Raw genomic sequence first — 20,075 nt, forward strand, 5'->3', positions numbered from 1 at the left:
TGTATTTTTCATACGTAACAGTTATAGAGGCCTACAACAATTTCACAGAATTTTCTACTTAAATGATGGAATTGTATATAATTAAACAAACAGAAGCCTGGGGCTTTTTAAAACATTCTGAAATAGTTATGTAGCAAAGTCAACTCTTTTGGTTTATCTACTTTCTTGACAATTACAAAGTTAATCCTTTGAATATTAAATAAAACTTTGCTAAAGACACAGAATAAATGATGGTTTAGAGTCCTCTAAGGCTCTGGCGACACTATAGGAGAGGGAGTCAAAAGATTATAAGAGCCAGAGGGTAGGGAGAATGGCTACTCTCTTCAGGACTTGATATGGTCATTGAAACTGGATCTCACAGGGCTGGAATGATGGCTTAGCAGTTAAGAGCACTGGCAGCTCTTCCAGAGGTCCTGAGTTCAACTCCCAAAAACCACATGGTGGCTGACAACCATCTGTAATGTGATCTGATGTCTTCATCTGGCCTGCAGGTGTATGCACAGGTAAAGCTCTCATACATACACAAAATAAATAAGTCTTTAAGAAAAGAACCTGTATCTCACAAATGCTACAATCGTGGGCACTAGGCCTACATTAAACTGGGTATGTCAACAGGCAGTAGTGGATTCGGGCAAGTTCCTGGGATCCCATCCCTCCCTGTTGAATTAATGACTGCTGTTGGACTCTCAGGTAGGGCTAGTACCAAGTGAGCCCCTCAGATTCCAATGGATGGTTCTGAACTCATCACCAAACAGGTGGCCCTTGTTAAAAGTAGTGGATCACAAAATAAGCATGGAAATGGGAAAGGAACCTGTAGGAAGTGAAGAATGCCAATGGTGAGATGGAAGTAAAAGGATATGAGAGTAGACAGAATGCTGTGTGTGTGTGTGTGTGTGTGTGTGTAAGTGTGTGTGTAAGTGTGTGTGTGTAAGTGTAAGTGTGTGTGTGTGTGTGTGTGTGTGATTGTCAGAGAACAATAAAAAAAAACAAAAATACACCATACTTTATTGAAGCTACTTAATTGTATGCTACCAGTACTTTACAAAGGAATGCATGTATCTCCTTTAATACCCTTTCGCTCTCAAGATCAACTGTTTCTGTCAGATATCTCCCTCCTCTGAGCCACTCTTACCTTGCTCAGTGACACAGGAGAAGTCTCACACTGTTCCACAACTCCCCCTCTTCTATTCCTTGAATTCCTGTCAGTGATCTTGATGTCACTCCTTACTCTTAAACCACTTGAAAGCAGCCCTTCGCATGTGCTGCTCATAAACATCTGGTGATCTCTGCCCAGATGTTGCTAGGAAGGTCCACTACCTCAGGTTATATGATCCCACTACTAGAGAACCACCAATAGCCACAGTGATGTCTCTGATTTTGTTGCTTTGTTATCAGCTATTGCTAATATACTTTGAGCTAATTGAGAAGAAATCAAACTAAAGATGAGTAGATGAATTCTGACACAATCAGAGGCAGGATAGGTAGGCTTGAACTGACTAGTTCCATGAGTATTTAAGGAAAAGAGTTGTAAAAGACGTCCAGGTTTCACCTGGATGTGGGGAACGAAAACAGATTTAGGCAGGAAGTTTCTGGAAGGTTTGGATTAGTTGAATTGATGTGTCTGTGGCATCCAGAAGGAAATGATTAGTGGCCAGCACCTTTGTGGCCGTGGAAGAAAGATTGGAATAGTGATAGATCTTAGGAAATAGCTTAATTATACATTTCTAAAGTGGAACTAGGCCTGGTACGTCATGTTTCTCATCCTAGCACTTGGGGATGAAGGCTTGGAGTTTGAGAACACGGTAGGCCAGAGTGAGTTCCGTCCCAGCCTGGGCTGCAGTGTAGACTCTGTTTGGTAAAACTAAATGTGTGCTTTTAAAAATGGTTTCTTTTTAATTTTTTGAGATAATGATTACATTATATCCTTCCTTCTCTCTCTTCCATCCAAACCCTCCCATATACCCCTTCTTGCTCTCTTTCAAATTCATGGCCTTGTCTTTCAGTAATTGTTGTTACATACAAAAATGTTTGTGTGTGTGTGTGTGTGTGTGTGTGTGTGTGTGTGTGTGTGTATACATACATGCAACCTACTCAGTCTCTAGGATGTTATGTGTATGTATGTTTTCACGACTGACGTTTGCTATTACATAGCCACTCAATGTGCTCTCCCCTAAGGAAGATCATTTCCCCTGCTCTCTGCTTTTCTTCATTGCCTGCAGTTCTTTGTGTGGGATTGAAGCTGTCTATGCTTTCCCCCATCCACTTTAGCACATTTATTCTTGTTGTCCATGGTCAGCATTGTTTAGGCAGGCACACTAGTATGATTTTTATGGAGACCATTATCAAAAACCACAGCCAATCAAAATGCCGAATTGTGGAGCCATGTCCTGAAGTATACAGTTACAACAACTCCCACACCTACTTCTCAGGGGAATCACTGAAAGAGAGGGCTAAAAGTTTATAAGAATGAGGGAGTTTGCTGTGCCGTTGCATCTCCAAATATATAATTTTTAATGATAGAACTTGTGAATAAATTCTCTTCTTGTTTGAATATCTTAATGTTGTGAGGAAACTAGCTTCTAAGAAAAAGATACACAAACATGTTTTTAAAATCTTGTTGATTCTCTGTAATTTGCTATCTGTTCATTATTATCATATTATCTAGATTTTTCTATGACCATTATATGTATCAACTAATAAAATAAATGTGGTAAAATTAAGTTATTTCAGAAGTTCTAGACTATAGGGTTTAAAACCCTAGAGCTAAAGCCCCTATGTTTATGTAATGAAATTTCTCTCAGTTCTAGAAACAAAATATCTATAGGACATGCTATTAAAAATCGTGTATACCTTTAAATTATTTCAATAGAAAATACCCATTTGTCTGTGCAGTGGTGGCTTGGCTTCTGCATCCAGAGGGCTGATACAGGCACTGCTTGCTTCTGGACAGGACCGGGAAACTTCAATGTTAAAAGTCCTGTTTCTGAATCAGGGACACCTTAAAGCATTCAGGGCAAGTCCTATACCCTAGGCAAGGCTCCTGGTCTCACCAGCAGAGGTGGAAATAGAATTGTCCACTGGGTGATACAGTGTAGCTCTTTTAGAATTAAATTGTGGGTATCAGATGACGGTGGAAACTTGGGAGTTCCAAAGGCCTGTGATGATACTACAGTGTTACAGCTCTTTGGTTAAGCTGCTGTGAGGAAAATAAGTCAGGGGAGATGCAGGCCCAGCAGGTGCTTCACTGGCATCTCACTGTTCAGCACCAATCTTGCTGCAGTGGAGCAGCTTCAGGCATTGCTGCCCCAGGCATCCAACAGCAAATCTCAGGGATGAGGGTAGTTGTCCTCACTTCTCCAGAATAAATGGAGTCTCAGACAGTCCTGGTGGAGAGAGAGCAAGCCAGACTGTATTCATGAACCAGAGATTTATAAACCTTGGGCAGAGGGGAGGGGTTTGAGAGTGAATGTGTTGTGTTGCTGGGCCTAGGGGTGCCAGGGTACTTAATCTACATGCACGGGGTCCTGTCACAAGGAGAACACAGTACTTAATTATTCTAGGGTGGGGGAAGAATTTTCAGGTCTGATTAAAGGTCATCTGCTGAAGGCTAGGATCTCCTGAGCATAGGGTTGGGTATTTCCAGGAATTCCCCAGGTGCTTGATGAACAGGTTCTATCAGGAAAGGGCTGGGCCTGTAATCTTCCCTGCTGACTATGTGATGCTCCTTAGAGTTTTTAGGGTTCAGGTAAAAAGAGGATTTCACTGAGAAAGGGCGTGCCATTGGTGTATATTCAGAGGGTAGCCAGAAGTGGCAGACTTCAGACTCTCCAGAGAGCCCCACACCCATTATTAATTTTTCTCCATATTTTCAGTTCATTACTTAAAAAATTTGTAAACCAAATACTTTAATATATGTATAAATTAAATATTTAATGCATATATAAGAATGTAGCTTAAATATTTTAATTATATATTTTTATCAAAATCTACCACAATCTTCTAATATATAATTCTAATATGCTTAAGTAGATTTAATATCTCAAGTATACCTGGATTGTTTCCCTTAAAATACACTTATTTTAATAAGTTGTTTCCAAAGATTACATTTTCAGTTAAGCTTAGCAGTAATTTACTAATGGTTTTAATACTAATTTATTCTCTAATTTAAATATTCAGTGGAGTCCTTTTGTTATTTCTTTGAATGTTCTCTAACCATCTTATTCTTATGCTGTGTGTGTAAGCATATAATTGAACTGATTACTCTGATAATCACTAGATATAGTATGTAATATATATCTTTTTTTCTTCATAGGAAAATGGTTCTCCTGAAGAACATGCAGTCTATGTTTGGGACCATTTCATAGCCCAATCTGCAGCTGAGAATGTGTTTTTTGTTGCTCATAGCTATGGAGGTCTTGCATTTGTTGAACTGGTAAGTGCACATTTCATTTTTTTTGAATGATTTATTTTATTAATGTGTGTGTGTAAGCCCCTGAATGTATGTATATTGTGAGCATGTGAGTGCCTACATGACCAAAAAAGGTTAAAGGATTCCCCTGGCAGTTGTGAGTCACCTGATTTGTTGGTACTGGGACCTGAACCAGTGTCCTCTGTAGGAACAGAAAATACTCTTAACACCTGAACTATACCTGTAACTCTAATTTGAACTCTCAGCCTCAGCCTCCTTACAGGTTTTGTTTTGTTTCAGGGGGCTGGGAGGGCTGTTTTTTCTGAGACGGGGATTCACTAAGCAGCCCTAGATGTCCTGGTACTTGCTCTGTATACCAGTCTGGCCTTGATCTCACAGAGATCCTCCTGTTTCTGCCTCCCAAGTGGTGAGATTAAAGGCATGTGCCACTGCCACCAGCATTCTCTCCAACGCCCCCCCCCTTTTTATGTTCTCTTGATATTACTACTTAAAGTTACCTCTGAAATTTTAAGATCCAGCGGAGGTAGATAGGTTATCACCTCCAAGGAACATCACAAGACTGATGAGCACATGAACACAGAAATTAGGGCAGCAGGAAGAGGGCCTACACAGGTTCAAACCAGACAGAGTTCCAGCACTGAGAAAGGGGGGTAGACGCAAAGTGCCATCCCTAACCAAGAAGCCATTTGCAACTGATCCCCGCTGGGAAAGGGAAAATTTGTTTTCTCTAATAAAGAGACGCTGGGTATCTCAACTACATTCCAGGGCAGGCTTCATGACCAGTAATAGTTGGCCAACGCAAAAATCAACTCTTTGTTTCTGGGGGTGGGGTAGAGGTTGGTATGGTACTTTTTGTTTCAATATGTTTTGGTATTTTATGTCTTGATGGGTTTTTTTTGTTGGTTTGTTTTATTTTCATTTCTGTTTTGCTGTCATTTTTATTTTTGAGATAGAAACAGAAAGAACATGAAGTTGGATGCATAGGAAGGCTGGAGGGTCTGGGAGGAGTCAGAGTAGTGAAAGAATATGATCCAAATATATTGTATGAAAAACTTTAATTTACAATTTTAATAAAATATGTCCAGATTGTTTTTAAAATGTACTAATTTCCTTGAGTATAACAGAGCTCTATATTATTAGCCAGAAGTGGGTTTTGCCTTTTCCTTCTTTGCATGTTCTTTTAAAATATCAGTATTATTCCATTTCAGATGTACATTTTCTGTTTTATTCGTACACTAAATTTCCAGACCCTTTGAATATTTGGTATCATTTTAGGAATTTTTAACTGACTTTGGTGTATATTGCCCAGTGTTTAATACTTTGTTGGGGTTTATTTGGTTAGCATTAAAACTATTAGAAATGTTCCTTTCATTTACTTTGAACTCAAATTCTGTTCTTGATCACAACAATTTTTGCATTTTTAAATATTCTGGCTTTTAAGAGTTAAGATTGGGTGTACATGATAAGGAACTGTTATCAAATATCCCAGACTTAATCTCTATCAGATACAGTATTATAGACAGCACAGTTTTTGCTACTGTGGTTATTACTTATGATTAATCCTGTAAAGTCACTAATGAAGAGTCATGTCATCCTGTCCATCACCCATGGGTCACAAGATGGATCCTTTACTGAAACAGAAAGACTAGCTTCTTGAAAGTGTATCTGAGAATGTCTAAGACTGACATGACCATTAAATCAAGCACAAGATTCATTGTCTAGTTTTAATTTTTAGAATTTAGATGGAACTTCTGTAGGCATATTTCTGTGGCCTTTTTAGCTGCCCTATACCTCAGCCCCTCATGATTTAGATATGAGCATGGTGTTCTCCACTGACACCTGAGAATTCTGCAGCTGCCCTATGTCAAAATGCTTATGCTAAGATAAAAAAAGATGTCATTTCTTTCTTAATTTGACTTCAGTATCTAGAGGTTGTTTAGAAGCATTTTTAGCTTCACAGATTTTATTTGGTTTCATATATACTATGTTATACATAACAGATACCTTAAAGGAAACTTTTAGCACATTAGTGTGGGTTTTACTTTTAATATGGATGTTTGGAGAAAAATACAATGTTTTCAAATAATGTATTTGAGTAACTACAGATACAGGTAAATAATTATACATTTGTAGCTTTTATTTGTAAGCCATCACATTACTTTAAATTTAACTTTTTAAATTTATAAAGTAACTTAAAACGTATAAAGGCCTGAGATACTAATTCCTAATTTCCATAAAACATAATTTGCATTTTTACATTAAAATCATTTATCTAAGAAAAAAAAAAACCTTTGTATATCAAACTTGCAATTGGGGGTATTTAAGGCTATTTTAAAAATGAACTTAAGATGCCAAAATTAACAGATGACCAGTGTGTCGTCCTGTTTTGCCTGTCCTTCTTGTCACACACTGGTGGATATTTCTCCACTTTTGTTCCACTTTAATATAAAGCACACAGATGTTTCAGAACAAGACTTGACTTCTGACCTTGAGGCCATTAGGGTCAGGGTCCTCAGGGCCTGTGAAATTATCACAAGCTGAGCTAAAGTTTTTCTCCAGCACAGGAAGTAACTAGTAAGTAAGAAGTTAAAAAGGAGCTTTGTCTGAGAGACAAGATGGTCCCAGTAAGGGTCAGCTTCTGTGGTCTGCTGTCCCTGCAGGAGGCCTTGCATGGGAGGAGGCGATAATGTAGCCACTGGCGGATCTGTCAGGCAGGAGCAAACTGAGAAGTCTATTTAATGTAATATACCTTGTTTAGGTCTTAAAATATTAATGATTATCACTTCAGCTTCATGCATTTGATACTTGTGCAGCAAATGATTGCAGTGTGTAAGGGTACAAACAGTGTCAAGTGAAACAAGAGCAACCACTGGCCTAAACAGTCACTTACGAGGAAATAATAGTGTGTACTAGTGACGTTTGCATTTTGATAAATTTAATAAACGTGAAAGTTCATTATTTTTCGATGTCAGAATGCTTTCTGTAAGCATTTTGGGATAGAAAAACAAGCTCTGCAATGCCTGTAAGCCTGCTTTTTTTTTTTAACGTTCCTTAACTGAAAAATTTAACATTAGCATTCCTACTGTTATCACTAATATTCTTAAGAGCAAAGAATTAGTGCTTACATGTTGACAAAGGTCTTCAGATGTTTCAACATATGTGTGACTTGTGACGTTGTCTCATGTTTCCAAAATATTAATACTAGCTATACAAGAAAATGTGAAGATTTATATTATCTTGTATAAATCTTAAGTTATGGTTTAGTTTGTTGGGGGTGGTGCCTTATATACATATCATACAGAAATCCTTTAGCTTTCAGTAGTTTAAACTGTTCAAAGGTTATTCAAAAGACTTAAAAGACTGTAGGACTCTTTGACTCTGTCTCTGCCTCAGTTTGTACCATCATATTTGAGTATGTACAAATCGTTCTCTATTGTCATATACTTCTTCTTTGAGTCATAAATATTAAGAACATGTGTTTTAAATGTTGACTATATGGCACATACGGTTTAAAAAATAAATGTAATTAATGCAAACTTGTTAATGTTTTCTGTTTGAACACCATGCAAGAAGACCTTATGTAATGTATCTTGACATTTACTGAGTTAAAATGTGTGTAAAATTCTAGTTTAAAATTAAAAGTGTTTACTTTGAATTTTGGAACACAAAATTATAGAAGATCCACGTTTTGTTACTTTCTGTTTCTGGAAACAGGGAACATAATTTATTATTATATCCTGTGTTAAACTGAAGAACATGCAATAGGAAAGGATTTATTTTCAAAGCCGGTATTTATTCTCTTGTTCTGTTTCTTGCAATGCAACTTTCCCTGCTTTAGGGAAAAACAGTGTGCAGTGGCAAAGCATGATGCCACAAATACGCCTTTCATCACCCTGGCTCTTATTTAGAGTAAACTTCAACATCCAGTTCTCTGAACTTTCTGTGATCCTAGGAATAGCAAGTAGTGATTAGACATTCCGATTTAATCTAACATACAGTTATTAAAGACAAGAGAATAAACAGTGTTATCAATTGATAATGAGTTTCTGAATATAATATATCTGTGTATATTATCTTGTCTAAGCCATCATCCCCAAAGACTTAAATTTCTATCAGACATTTAATTTTATATAATGATAGAATTAATAATCTTCATTACAATCTGCTTACCAAATTTATTTGCAAAGACATGTCCAGACAGTATAATCTACTTATTAAAACTTAGGCTCATTTTTTAAAATTTTTCATATTTTTAATTCATGTTTTGACATTTCCATAATCCCTTTCAAGGCCACTTTGCTTCCACTGGCCATTTCACTGGGCTTTGTTCCTGTCTCTCCAGGTGCTAAGCAGTTTGCTAAGCCAAGTTACATCGTCATCATCTTTGTTGTTGTTGTTGTCAGTGTCTGTTCCCCACCTCAGCTCATTTCGCTGCTGTGCGCAGGGCTCGGTGCGTCACATTCAGATTGTTTCCCGATGCCAAAACAAGAGCGCTCATATTTTTTTATAAAGTGTATCAAGCATTTGAGTCAGTACATTTCATTAGCTTCACTGAATTGTCTCCACAGATAGAATATTAGGATCTGCTCATTTTTCTTTCCTTTGCTATGTCGTTAGTCGTTTGTTCACAGCCACCATTAAAAAGCATCACTTGGAAATGTGTGAAAACAGCTCCTTTGAAAGCATGTCCCTACCCACTTTTGATTTTGGTTTTTCCATGCTTGTCAGCACTTGATTGGCACCTCACTTGCATGTGAATTAAGGAATGAAGGGAACTCTATTTTCCTGCCATTGATCCATGCTGGGCTCCCTGGCCTCCAGGCTGCCTAAGCCGCCTTGAGCAGCTGGTGGAAGGCTAGTTTTGGACATGGCTGTGTGAGGACACTCAACCTCAGTCTACTCTTAGAAGATCTTTTTAAGTCTGTTAGAACATGATTTATATTTATACCGAAAAGAAAATGGAATTGAGCCAAATAGCCTTTACCTTTAGTGGCACAACTGCTAGCTATGAACTTAAAGTAGTAACATTACATTTTGTCCACACACACAAAATATGGGTAGGAAGTTTATTTAATGTGATCAGTGTAAATTATAAAATTTTGGGTGTCTGGGAAACAGGGATCGAGGAGAAGTGAAATAAGGATGGATAAACCAGAGAAAAGTCAAATGGTATCAAAGTAATTGAGAGTGAAAACTCTCTCGTAAAACTTCCTTTGAAATCTAGCCAATTCAGTAAAAACACCACACACAGTAAAGTGATGAGAGACATCTTAATTAGTTTTGCTCTAAAACTGTCTTGTCTATCCGAGTCTTTGCTTACCCACATGCTGAAGAAACAGCTACCAGGTAGAGTCTTAACACTGCTCCCAAGTTTGAAAATACTGCAAACAATGACAGAGGGATTTATAAGTATTTGTAATAGTTGGTCCTTGCATGAAGTTTAAGCTTTAACATTAACATTTGTATTAACTTACTCATTCTACTCTCAATTTAGATATTGACAGATTTCAGAATTCTAGCAAACTGATTTTTTTTTTCTTATTTATCAAGTGTCCCCGTCCCTACTGTAACTCCAACTCTAAGTGTGCCAGAAAAGATCACCTCTCCACATCTCACTTTCCCTAAGTATACTTCTTTCTGTAAAACAGGAAAATTAGTAATGTAAATTAGGTTTTTACAATGTTATATCACAGCCAATTGAATATCCCAAAAGACCATTTCATCCCAGCGTCTAGTTGACTTAGCATACTTTTGTTTCTTGTTTTAATTACTTTATGTTTGTGATCAAATTTATACAACTTACCTGAGATATAATTACTTAGTAAACTTAACCGAGATGTTCTTTATATGGTAGGAAATTTCATCCTTTGAGATGAGCAAATAATTGTTTTTAGTATATTTGCAGATTTATGTAACCATAACCAGTATCTACGTTCAGATAACTTCCTTTCGATTTAAGTGCACGAAGTGTCACACATGCGCAGTCTTAAAGATCTGCCCCTAGTGTTGCTACTTGGACTTGTTTCTCCCTCTCCTCCCTCTGTCCCCTCTCCTTCCTCTTCCCTTTCTGTTTCCCCCTCCTCCTCCCATTCCTTTACTGCTTCCTCTTTCTTTTCTTCTTCTTCCTCTCCCCTGACTCCTATTTTTGAAACAGGATCTCATATAGCCCTTGCTGTTCAGGCACTCATGGAGATGCTCCTGCCTCTGCCGTCTGAGTATAAGGATCAAAGATGTATATCACCACTGTTGGCCTGTTTGGATTAGTTTTTATACATTATGTGTGGTAAAGGTCAAATTTAGTTTTAGATTTTTTGAGTATATATATATATATTCAGATTTCTTGCCACTCTTCATTGGGAAACAATTTTTTTCCCTTATTGTGTCAATATCCCATTAAAAACCAATTAGCTCTGAATTTAAGTCTGGACTCTGTTCCATTGATGAACATATTGGCCTCTTAGTGGTACCACAATGACATGCTAGAGACAGCTTTGCAGTAAGTTTTGAAACTAGGATGTCAGTCTAACATTTTTTAAAGTTTACTTTGGCTCCTTGCATTTCCTTATGGATTTTAGAATCAACGTATTGGTTTCTGAAGGGAAGAAAATAGATGATGGATTCTGATTGGGGTTAGTTAAATGTGTAGATAATTTGCAGAGTATTACTATCTTAATGATGCAAGCATACCTATCCATGAACATGGATTGTGTTTCTATACCTGAAGACTATTGGGAAATAATCGTTAATGGCTGTTGTGGAAAGTACAGCCACTTCTCTTTATGGGTATGAGCACTAGCAGTAGGTTGCCAGTCTCCAGTGGAAGGCCCCACACCCCAGAATTGTATGTATTCAAAGACATATAATTTGGAACTACAGCTAATTTTATCTCTCCCTTTCCAATATGGATACATTTTATATAAATTGTTTAGTTTTGCAAATTGTTTTTGCCTAGTCGCCCTGAGGAGAACCTACAGTACAAGGGTGACTAGATATGGCTGAACCTTCTTTCAGATCTTAGGGAAAAGCAGTGTTTCACCACTAAGATGTGTTAGCTGTGACATCATCCCTGAAAGATGATGTCATTGAGATGATGACTGGAATAGAGAGAAGGAGGTGTTTCTTATGTAATAAAGGGCTCAGACTTTTCTCCTGGGAATTACTTTTGTAAGAGGCTTTTACAATGTCAACAAATGCTGTACTGAGCTGATGTCCTTCCTTCCACATTCACACAGCTAAGAGACTAGACATGATCTCCCTTAATAGAATGGCCAGAAAGCCAGTGAGCTGAAAAAGATACTATACTATACTGAGTACTTCTTACCTCAGAAAACAAGTTGACTAATTACTGTGTTGGGTGTGAATAGTTCTTAAAGGCAGTTTCTCACTGTGTAGCTCTACTGGCCTGTAACTCACTGTATAGAAAAGGCTAGCCTCAAACTCACAGAGGTCCATTTGCATTGGCTATTGATCACTGAGAGTATAGGAATGCACAGCCATGCCCAAATAATAACATTTTAGCCAAGAAACATTTCTTTCCCGATATTTGAAATACTAGCTCAATGACAAATCTTATACCATAATGTGAAAGTATGATTTTCCATTGCAATGTTTTCATCGGGATTGTAGAAAAACATGTTCTAGCTAAACAGGAACTTTTTTTTTTTTTGCTGTTTTTATGGTCTTAAAATGATAAATCATTATAAATTCTTATAAATGAAATACCTAACTATGCTGATACCTGTGATTTTAGATCTAAAATTGAAAAGAGCTTTTGAAAGGTTGTGTTTGTAATACAAACTATTTAGCTTCTACCTTAGGCTTAGGGCCCAATCCTTATTAAATACTTGACTCAAATTAACTCACAGTAGTCAAGTAGACCTCAAATTTAAACCATACTGACTCCATGTGAAGGTGTGGCTTGAGGGAGCAAAGAGGGAAACCAGCTCTGTGCGAAGAACTCTTTATGAGCTCTCAGAATGGTTTCAGAAGACAGTCTGCTGCAAGGGTCGGCACTGGGGCGCAGCGCAGGTGAGCTCGCCAGCTGAGGATCGGTAGCGTTTGATCAGCTTTTGATCAAGAGATATCCAGAGAAATAAACCAGTGATAACTACAAAATGAACACAGTGTTTAGTTCTAAACAGTTTTCCCTCTGTAAACTTCCTATCACTTCCTTACAAGGGAGTACAGAAAAAAATACCAGGGTCTGTCACTGGTCAAGTATTAAAATAAGGGTCGTGTTACCACTGCCAACGAGTACAGACATGGAACGTTTTCATAGGAAAGAAAGAGGCTGTAAGAGTAGCAGTCAACAGCAACAAACTAAGATACAATTTTGTAGATTACGTCAGAACAGGAAGGAGTGGAAAGCTGAGTGTGAGGTCATTCAGTACTCAGAGTTCTTCCTTGATACACGTTACCAAGTTTCTTTGGCAGGAGCGAGGCTGTCCTGTTCATTTCTTTCTTTCCTGAGAGTCAAGATGATCAGTTATATGTCTGAAACTCTCTGGCCCAGAGTCACAGCATGCCTTTCTTCTGGGGGCTGTATGATTATATAATACTAATTATTAAAGCTGGAGATGTAACCTGGGTATGTATGCTTTCTTCTCTCTCTCATCTCACATTCTTTGTGTTTTATTTTTAACAAGCGTACTGTACAGGTGTTGGTTTGAGCCCAGCACGTCACACACAGCACACACGTACTCAGTACTGTTTCAGTGAATGAATCAATTTCACAGTAAAGCCATCTGGACCCACAATTGTGACTTCCTGGAAATGGCTTCTTAGAGTTGGACTTGAACTTGAGTTTATGCCCTCAAGACAAAAAGGATTTTTTAAATTGCTGTTATGGAAGGGTGTCCATTCACTTACTCGGGTGAACTTGCCCACTTTGTACATGTACTCCAGAAACATTGAAATATCATCTCTGGCATCAGGAAGATAACAACCCAAACACAAAACATTAAACAGAACAATATAACAGGATAATTGAGAAGTGAGGTGACAGCCAGGAAGTTGTGTTAACCCCAACATAAAAATAATCTATATAGTAAATTTGCTCTGGAGTTAAATACTAAAGAAAATTGTTTCTGTAGGTGAACTTATATTTTTATTCTGCTATTTATCAGAAAAATTTTAAGTTTTTGCCTTAATCTCATGGAAACTGAGTTCTCAGTTGTATGGGCTTCCATTTCACCAACTATCCTCACCCTTGCTCTCTCATACAAAAGTATCTTTTGCTTGAAGTCACCTCATCATCTTTTTTCCAATTGATAAGGAGTAAATAAATCCTCTATTTTTGTTGGTTTCTACCACACTTATTAACCTGGCACAGATGTTTTTGGTGATTGACTGATAGACAGCTAATTTTGTAGGTAGGTAGGTAGGTAGGTAGATAGATAGACAGACAGACAGACAGACAGACAGATAGATAAATGATACATATCGATTAATGATAGATAGATGATAAAATCAGACATATCTATGTATAAAGTTCTCTCAACTGTATGTTAGAAGCTGCTATGCTGAGAACAGTGACGTTCAGATCAGTTCAGAATATCTATGACAAGTCGCAGGACAGAAACAGAAGGGGCCAGGTAACAGAGAGACGAACGATGAGCATTTAGAGACCTCATTGAGTGCACAGCATGTATTATTTTGGCACTGAAATTTTGAGTTTGTGTGAGAACAAATAACACAAATTACTTAGTAAGTAGAGTAATGTAGCTAAGAAATCTCTTTGTATCAATATGAATAAAGTCTCATATCCTTTAGAAATTCATTCACCTACTTAAATATTTTTTTATTTGGGTTATTATAGTAGAAACTCTGTAGACTTTATGACTTAAAGAACAATCTGCTGTAATTGTGTGGACTCAGAAGATTAAGTCAGTGTCTAGTTGATAGAGGCCCTGCTGCTGGCCACTTTCTAAGTTTCCAAACTAGAGACCCCACTTCCTCGTACCATTATCCTAGGTGTAGTGTTTTAACATTCAATGTTGGGGAGAAATTCAAACTTGGACTCCATAATAGAAGATTCAGATTCTCCAAAGTCAGTGCCCACTTTTTTATAATTATCTTTTTTATATTTTTTACTTATTCATTTATATTATTACACATATATACAATAAACTACCTTCAGCAAGAAGAATCATGACACAATCAGGAATTATATAAATGTTACATTTCATTTAGATAACTTGTTAATTCCACTTAACAGCCTCTTAAGCAGCGACTCTCAACTTGTGGGTCGAAAACCTCAGCATCATCAAAAAACAGATATTTGCATTGTGATTCCTAACAGTAGCAAAATTACACTTATGAAGCAGTAGTGAAAATAAATTTATGGTTGGGAGGTCACCACAATATGAGGAGCTGTATTAAAGGGATGCGGCACTGAGAAGGTGGCGAACCTCTGCTCTCATGCCTTAACCTATCACAGTGGTACCTCCCGGGCTAAAACTTAGTGTCCCCTGTAAATGCCATCAGGAGATGCCGAGAGTGACACTCCAGGCATGGTTCTTACTGTGCCCTTCCACAGATAATCTGCATTAGAGTGCAGTAACAGTTCCTGTCCGTCTTCTCTATTTCATTGCGGACCTCGATGATTAAAAAGCATCCCTGCTTGTAATATGCTCAGATTATTCCTAAACATGCACAAACTTTGATATCTATTTTGTCACATCTGTCATTGCTTAGCCTCATTCTCAGCCACTGTATACAAAAATACAACTTGTTGAACTTTCTCCAATGGTAGAAATTCCCAATCTTGCTCCTCCCCCACCCCCAGTGATAAGGCATCAGGAGTGTTTTATAACTATAAATGTTAATATTATAAAAGTTTTCTAGTAGCCTGTTAGGAGGAAGCAGCCTGATGTCTAAAGTACAAAGACAGTGTGCTGATTTCACTTGTTTACTTATTGTCTCCACTATGTCACTGTTCATTTCACCTGTGGAAAACTCGCAGGAGTAATAACACTAACAGTGTAAGCAAAGTTTTTACCACTGTTGCAAGATCACCCTCAATTTTTTAGTTTTGCTTTTTTACACATTTTGAGGCATCTGTTCAAGACTAAATATATTTATACCATGTCTAAATATTAAAATACATTAATACATTAGATGCCATTTGTGTATTATAAACTAACATTTGGTTACATTTGCATTTTTCTCTAAGATCTTATTGTAGATTGCCAGGACAGATAATTCCATAGCTGTATGCTTTCTGAAGAGTTCTCTCTCACTCTCAAAGAGCCCTCTCACTTCTGTCTTTATAGACTGCGGCAGGCAGCCAGAAGTTCTCAAGACATGACTGGGTCAAACTAAGCAGTTCATGATAGTGTCTGAAATTGAAGATGAACCTTCCTACTAGTTACGTCTTGAAGTATTATAGAGCATAAGGTGGTGGTACCATCTTCATGCCCCTCACCATTATCAAATATGCTTAGATGGTATTCCGCATCCAGTAGTCTTTTCAGCCTCTTAATAGTTTTTTGTTGGTGGGGGGACGTTATTTGTTTGTTTTTGAGACAGGTTTTCATGTTTAGCCTTGGTTATCTTGGACTCACATTATAGATCAGGCTGGCCCTGAATTCACAGAGATCCACCAGCCTCTGTCTCCCCCAAGTTCTGGGATTAAAGGCATGCGCCACTGCCTCCGGATTCTCTTAATATTTTAAGAGGTAAATGTAATTATCTTGCTTTGTGGTAACTAGACACTGAAACTAGAGGTTATTCATACTAGGTAATTAGGCTAACGCTAAGCTGCATTTTTCCCTGTCTTCTTCTTCTTCTTCTTCTTCTTCTTCTTCTTCTTCTTCTTCTTCTTCTTCTTCTTCTTCTTCTTCTTCTTCTTCTTCTCCTTCTTCTTCTTCTCCTTCTCCTCCTCTTCCTCCTCCTCCTCCTCCTTCTCATTATTGTTGTTGTTGTTGTTGTTGTTGTTGTTGTTTTGAGGCAGGGCCTAACTAAGTTGTTCAAGATGACCTTGAATCCTCTAAATCCTCATCATCATCTTCATACATGTTTTCTCTCCCCTTAGAAGGATGACCATTCATTCCCTTTGTTAAAGTTAGATCTTTTCATTTCTTTCCCCTTATCAAATACCTACCAAAAAATAACATTATAATATACAAATGGAAAACTTTATTTTCTTTTTGACTGATTTACAATTTTATACATATTGATGACATGTTGTATGATAACTTGATAGATAGATATGATATGTAATGGCCTAATTGGGCCATTTCTATTGGAACAAATAGCATATGAATGTTAGGAATCTTTTTAACCTTTCTGGTGATTTATAATCTAGCTGTTTTGTAGACTATATTACTAGGTTCTAGAACAGTAGAACCAGCTTCTCTTGTCCACATATAGTTTGTATCTGTCTTCCAACTCCATTCTAACTCACGTCACCCACAGTTCTGGCTTCTGCATGAGTCAGTGTACTGATTTTTTTTTTTGTAATGCATGAAACACTTTGCATTCCTAGCAGTCCTCATGCAGGATCTCTCCTTTTTTTTTTTTTTTTTTTTTTTTTTTTTTCTGTATATGCAGCAGCACTTGCTATATTCAGAATTTGGGGCAATAGTTGTTTCTTCAGGAGTGAAATGCTATCTCATTTGGGCTTCATTTCATTTTATTCAAGTACTGTACACTTTACCTAAGGCATTATGCATGCTAGGCAAGCACTCTGCCCCTAAGCTATGGCCCTAGCTCTCTTTTTTATTTTTCCTTTTGAAACAGTGTTAAGTTGACATCATTGGCCTTGAATTCACTCTGCAGCCAGGCAGGCTTTTAACAACTTCTGATCCTCCTGTCTCAGACAACTGACTAGTTGGGATTACAGGCCTACTACACTTGGCTCCAGCTCATTGTGCCTGTTATTTGCATTTTCATGATAATTAGTGATTTTAAACATTTTCATATAGCAGTTAGCCATTTGTATGTCGTCTTTGAGAAATTTCTATTCGTGTCTCTTGTGTATTTTAAAATCAGGCTAATTCTTTATTTCTTGCTGTAAAATGACTTGAATTCTTAATATATATTGTGGATTATTCTGAGGGAGATTACCTGCAGTGTTCTCCCACTCTGGGGACTGTATGCGCACGTGCTCTAATGTTTCCATGCTGAGCCAAGGGTTTCCATTGGGATATGAATCTGCTTTGTTTCTTCTGCTTCTCGTGTCTCCTCCAAAAAGCCCTTCCTCAGTCCGGGTTCTTGAATGGTTTTCTCTTTTCCTTCACACCTACTTATTTTGGTGTGTATGTGTAGGATTTTTTTTTTGAGATTTTATAATTTAATTACAACATTTCTTCCTTCCCATCTCCTCTCCATGCCTGCGTGCACTATTCTTTCCTGTTCTTTGTCAGGTTCACGGCCTCTTGTACGCTAGTTGTTATTGCATGCATATAAGCATTTGTCTATATGTATCTATTCCCGTATAACCTGTTGAGTATGTATAAATATTACTTGTATTTAGGGTTGTAGGGCTCACCATTTGCTATTAGGTAACTCTTCATTGGAAAATTCTTTCTCCGGCTCTCAACATTTGTAGTTTATAAACGAAGAATGTTTACAGTGCATAGAGAGCATCTAATTTTAAAATTGGTGTGGGTTATATTCTTTCATGATAAATTATAATTAGTGTAGGGTTGAGCTCTCATGGGCTTTCCCTGTCTAGTTTGGCATATTCATTGGTGTTCTTGGATTAACGACTATAGCTAACTGTAGTTAGTAAGAGAGAAGATCTGTTTCATTCTTCTTCTTTCTTGTAGATGCCCACTTCCCCTGTACAATTTTTAAATCAGCCCCCTTTCTACACTGTGTTCTTAGCATATTGCCTGAAAATCAGTTGGCCATGGATGTAATCATTTGCTTCTAGCGTCTCTGTTTTCTCTTATTCGTATGCACATCTGTTTTTATGCTACATCCATACTTTTTTTCTGTTATGTGAGGTTTCTTTTTAATAGTAATTTAACTATAGCATTTCTCCCTTCCCTTTCCTACCTCCAAACCTTTCCATATACGCCTCCTCTCTCTCCTTTAAATCTTAGCCTTTTTTCATTAATTGTTATTGCATGCATTTATGGATTTGTATATACATATATTCCTATAAGTAAGCAGTTGACGCCATATAATGTTACTTGTATATATGTTTTCAGTGCTTTTTGGCAGTGGACAACTAGTTGGTGTTTTCTTCTCTAAGAAAGACCACTTTTCCTATATCCAGATTTACTAAGTTGCCTGTGGTTCTTTGTGTAGGATTCAGTCCTTGTGGGCTTTCCCCCATCCATTTTGGCATGTTTGTTGGTATCATCCTTTTTCAGCTCATGTTTGTGCAGTCATACTGGTAAGACTTCGTGGTGGTGTTTCTGATGGTACTCTAAGACATTATCTCACAGCAAACTCTCTGACCCTCTGGATCTTTTAATTTTTCAATACATTATTCCTTGGCGCGCACTGAGCCTTTGGGGTGAGTGTGTTTTGTAAAATTATCAATTGGGGATGGGCTCTACAGTTCTGCATTTTGATTGTGGGCTGTTTTGTTGTTGTTTTGATTTTGGGGTTTTTGTTGTTGTTGGTGGTTTGTTTGTTTGTTTGTTTGTAGTGACCTCCATCTGCTACAAACTAGGAGGAAAATCTACAGCCTCTAATTTACTAGACCCGCATTGTCCCCACCAATAATCTATAAATATTTGCCCTTATAATCATGATACTTTGACTTGCAAGCCTTTTGGTATTTTTGAGGTTAGTTTATAGAAGGCCTTTTGCCTCATTTGTTTTGCTCAAGATGATTTTAGCTCCTCAGAAGTTTTTTTTCCCTCTGTTTTCTTATAATTTTTAGAATTATTTCCTTCTGGTTCTAGAACGTCGTTGACTTTAGGTAGGAAATTGCATTGAATTTGTAGACTGCTTTGCATAGGATGGATATTTTAACAGTGTTAATTAATACAATCTATGGACATAGTCATGTTTTTGCATGTATGTGCATTTGCTTCAATTCTTTTTCATAAATACTGTCTTAGTTTGCCTTCTGGTCTTGTGATAAACCCTGTGACTGGTAATTTTTTTTGAGGGGGGGTTGAAAAATCCGAAATGAACATCCAATTTTACCAATGAAGACTGAGGAGCCAGATGCTGGGGTAAAAGCCTTCTAAGCTTGGAGAGGCAGAGAAATCACCCAGCTGACCTTCCTACTCAGCGATGTCCCCAGAAGGAAAGGGCCCTTCTCCTTTTCCACACTGTCTTTAATACCCTTCAATTCAGTGTCCCTTCTTCTGTGTTTTCTTATGTCAGCCTGTTACTTATTCTGCCTCTTGACATTGCTTGAAAATCAGCTGGCTTTATTTAACTTTTGCTTACAGAAATAGTTAATGGTATGTGCTAGGGCTGAGCCACACCACAACTACTTGTTTACAATAAACAGAAAGCTCTTGGGCTGAAGGTATGTGTTAGGTCTGAGCCACACCACAACAAGAAATAAGCTTTGCCAGTCACAATTTTGTGGTTCACTATGGGCTCAAATATCTTGCACCACATGACCAAAAGCAACTCAGGGAGGAAAATTTTATTTGTCATACACTTCCTTGTCACAGTCTATTATGAAGGGAAGTCAGGGCGGGAACCAAAGGCAGAAACCTGGGAGACA

At 37.6% G+C, this 20,075-nt stretch overlaps 1 protein-coding gene across 11 annotated transcripts in view; it reads left to right on the forward strand.

Moving 5' to 3' along the window:
• The window catches only part of ARB2A (ARB2 cotranscriptional regulator A), a 363,769-nt gene that overhangs the window by 194,124 nt on the left and 149,570 nt on the right, over positions 1–20,075 (forward strand). For all 11 annotated transcript variants that reach the window (XM_084802553.1, XM_084802560.1, XM_084802551.1 and 8 more), the window contains one exon: positions 4,313–4,432. In XM_084802553.1, the coding sequence (XP_084658679.1) occupies positions 4,313–4,432 (120 nt within the window). The remainder of the gene's footprint in view (positions 1–4,312; positions 4,433–20,075) is intronic.

This window comes from Acomys minous (assembly GCF_964271855.1).
Source record: "Acomys minous genome assembly, chromosome: 11".
Lineage (NCBI taxonomy): Eukaryota > Metazoa > Chordata > Mammalia > Rodentia > Muridae > Acomys > Acomys minous.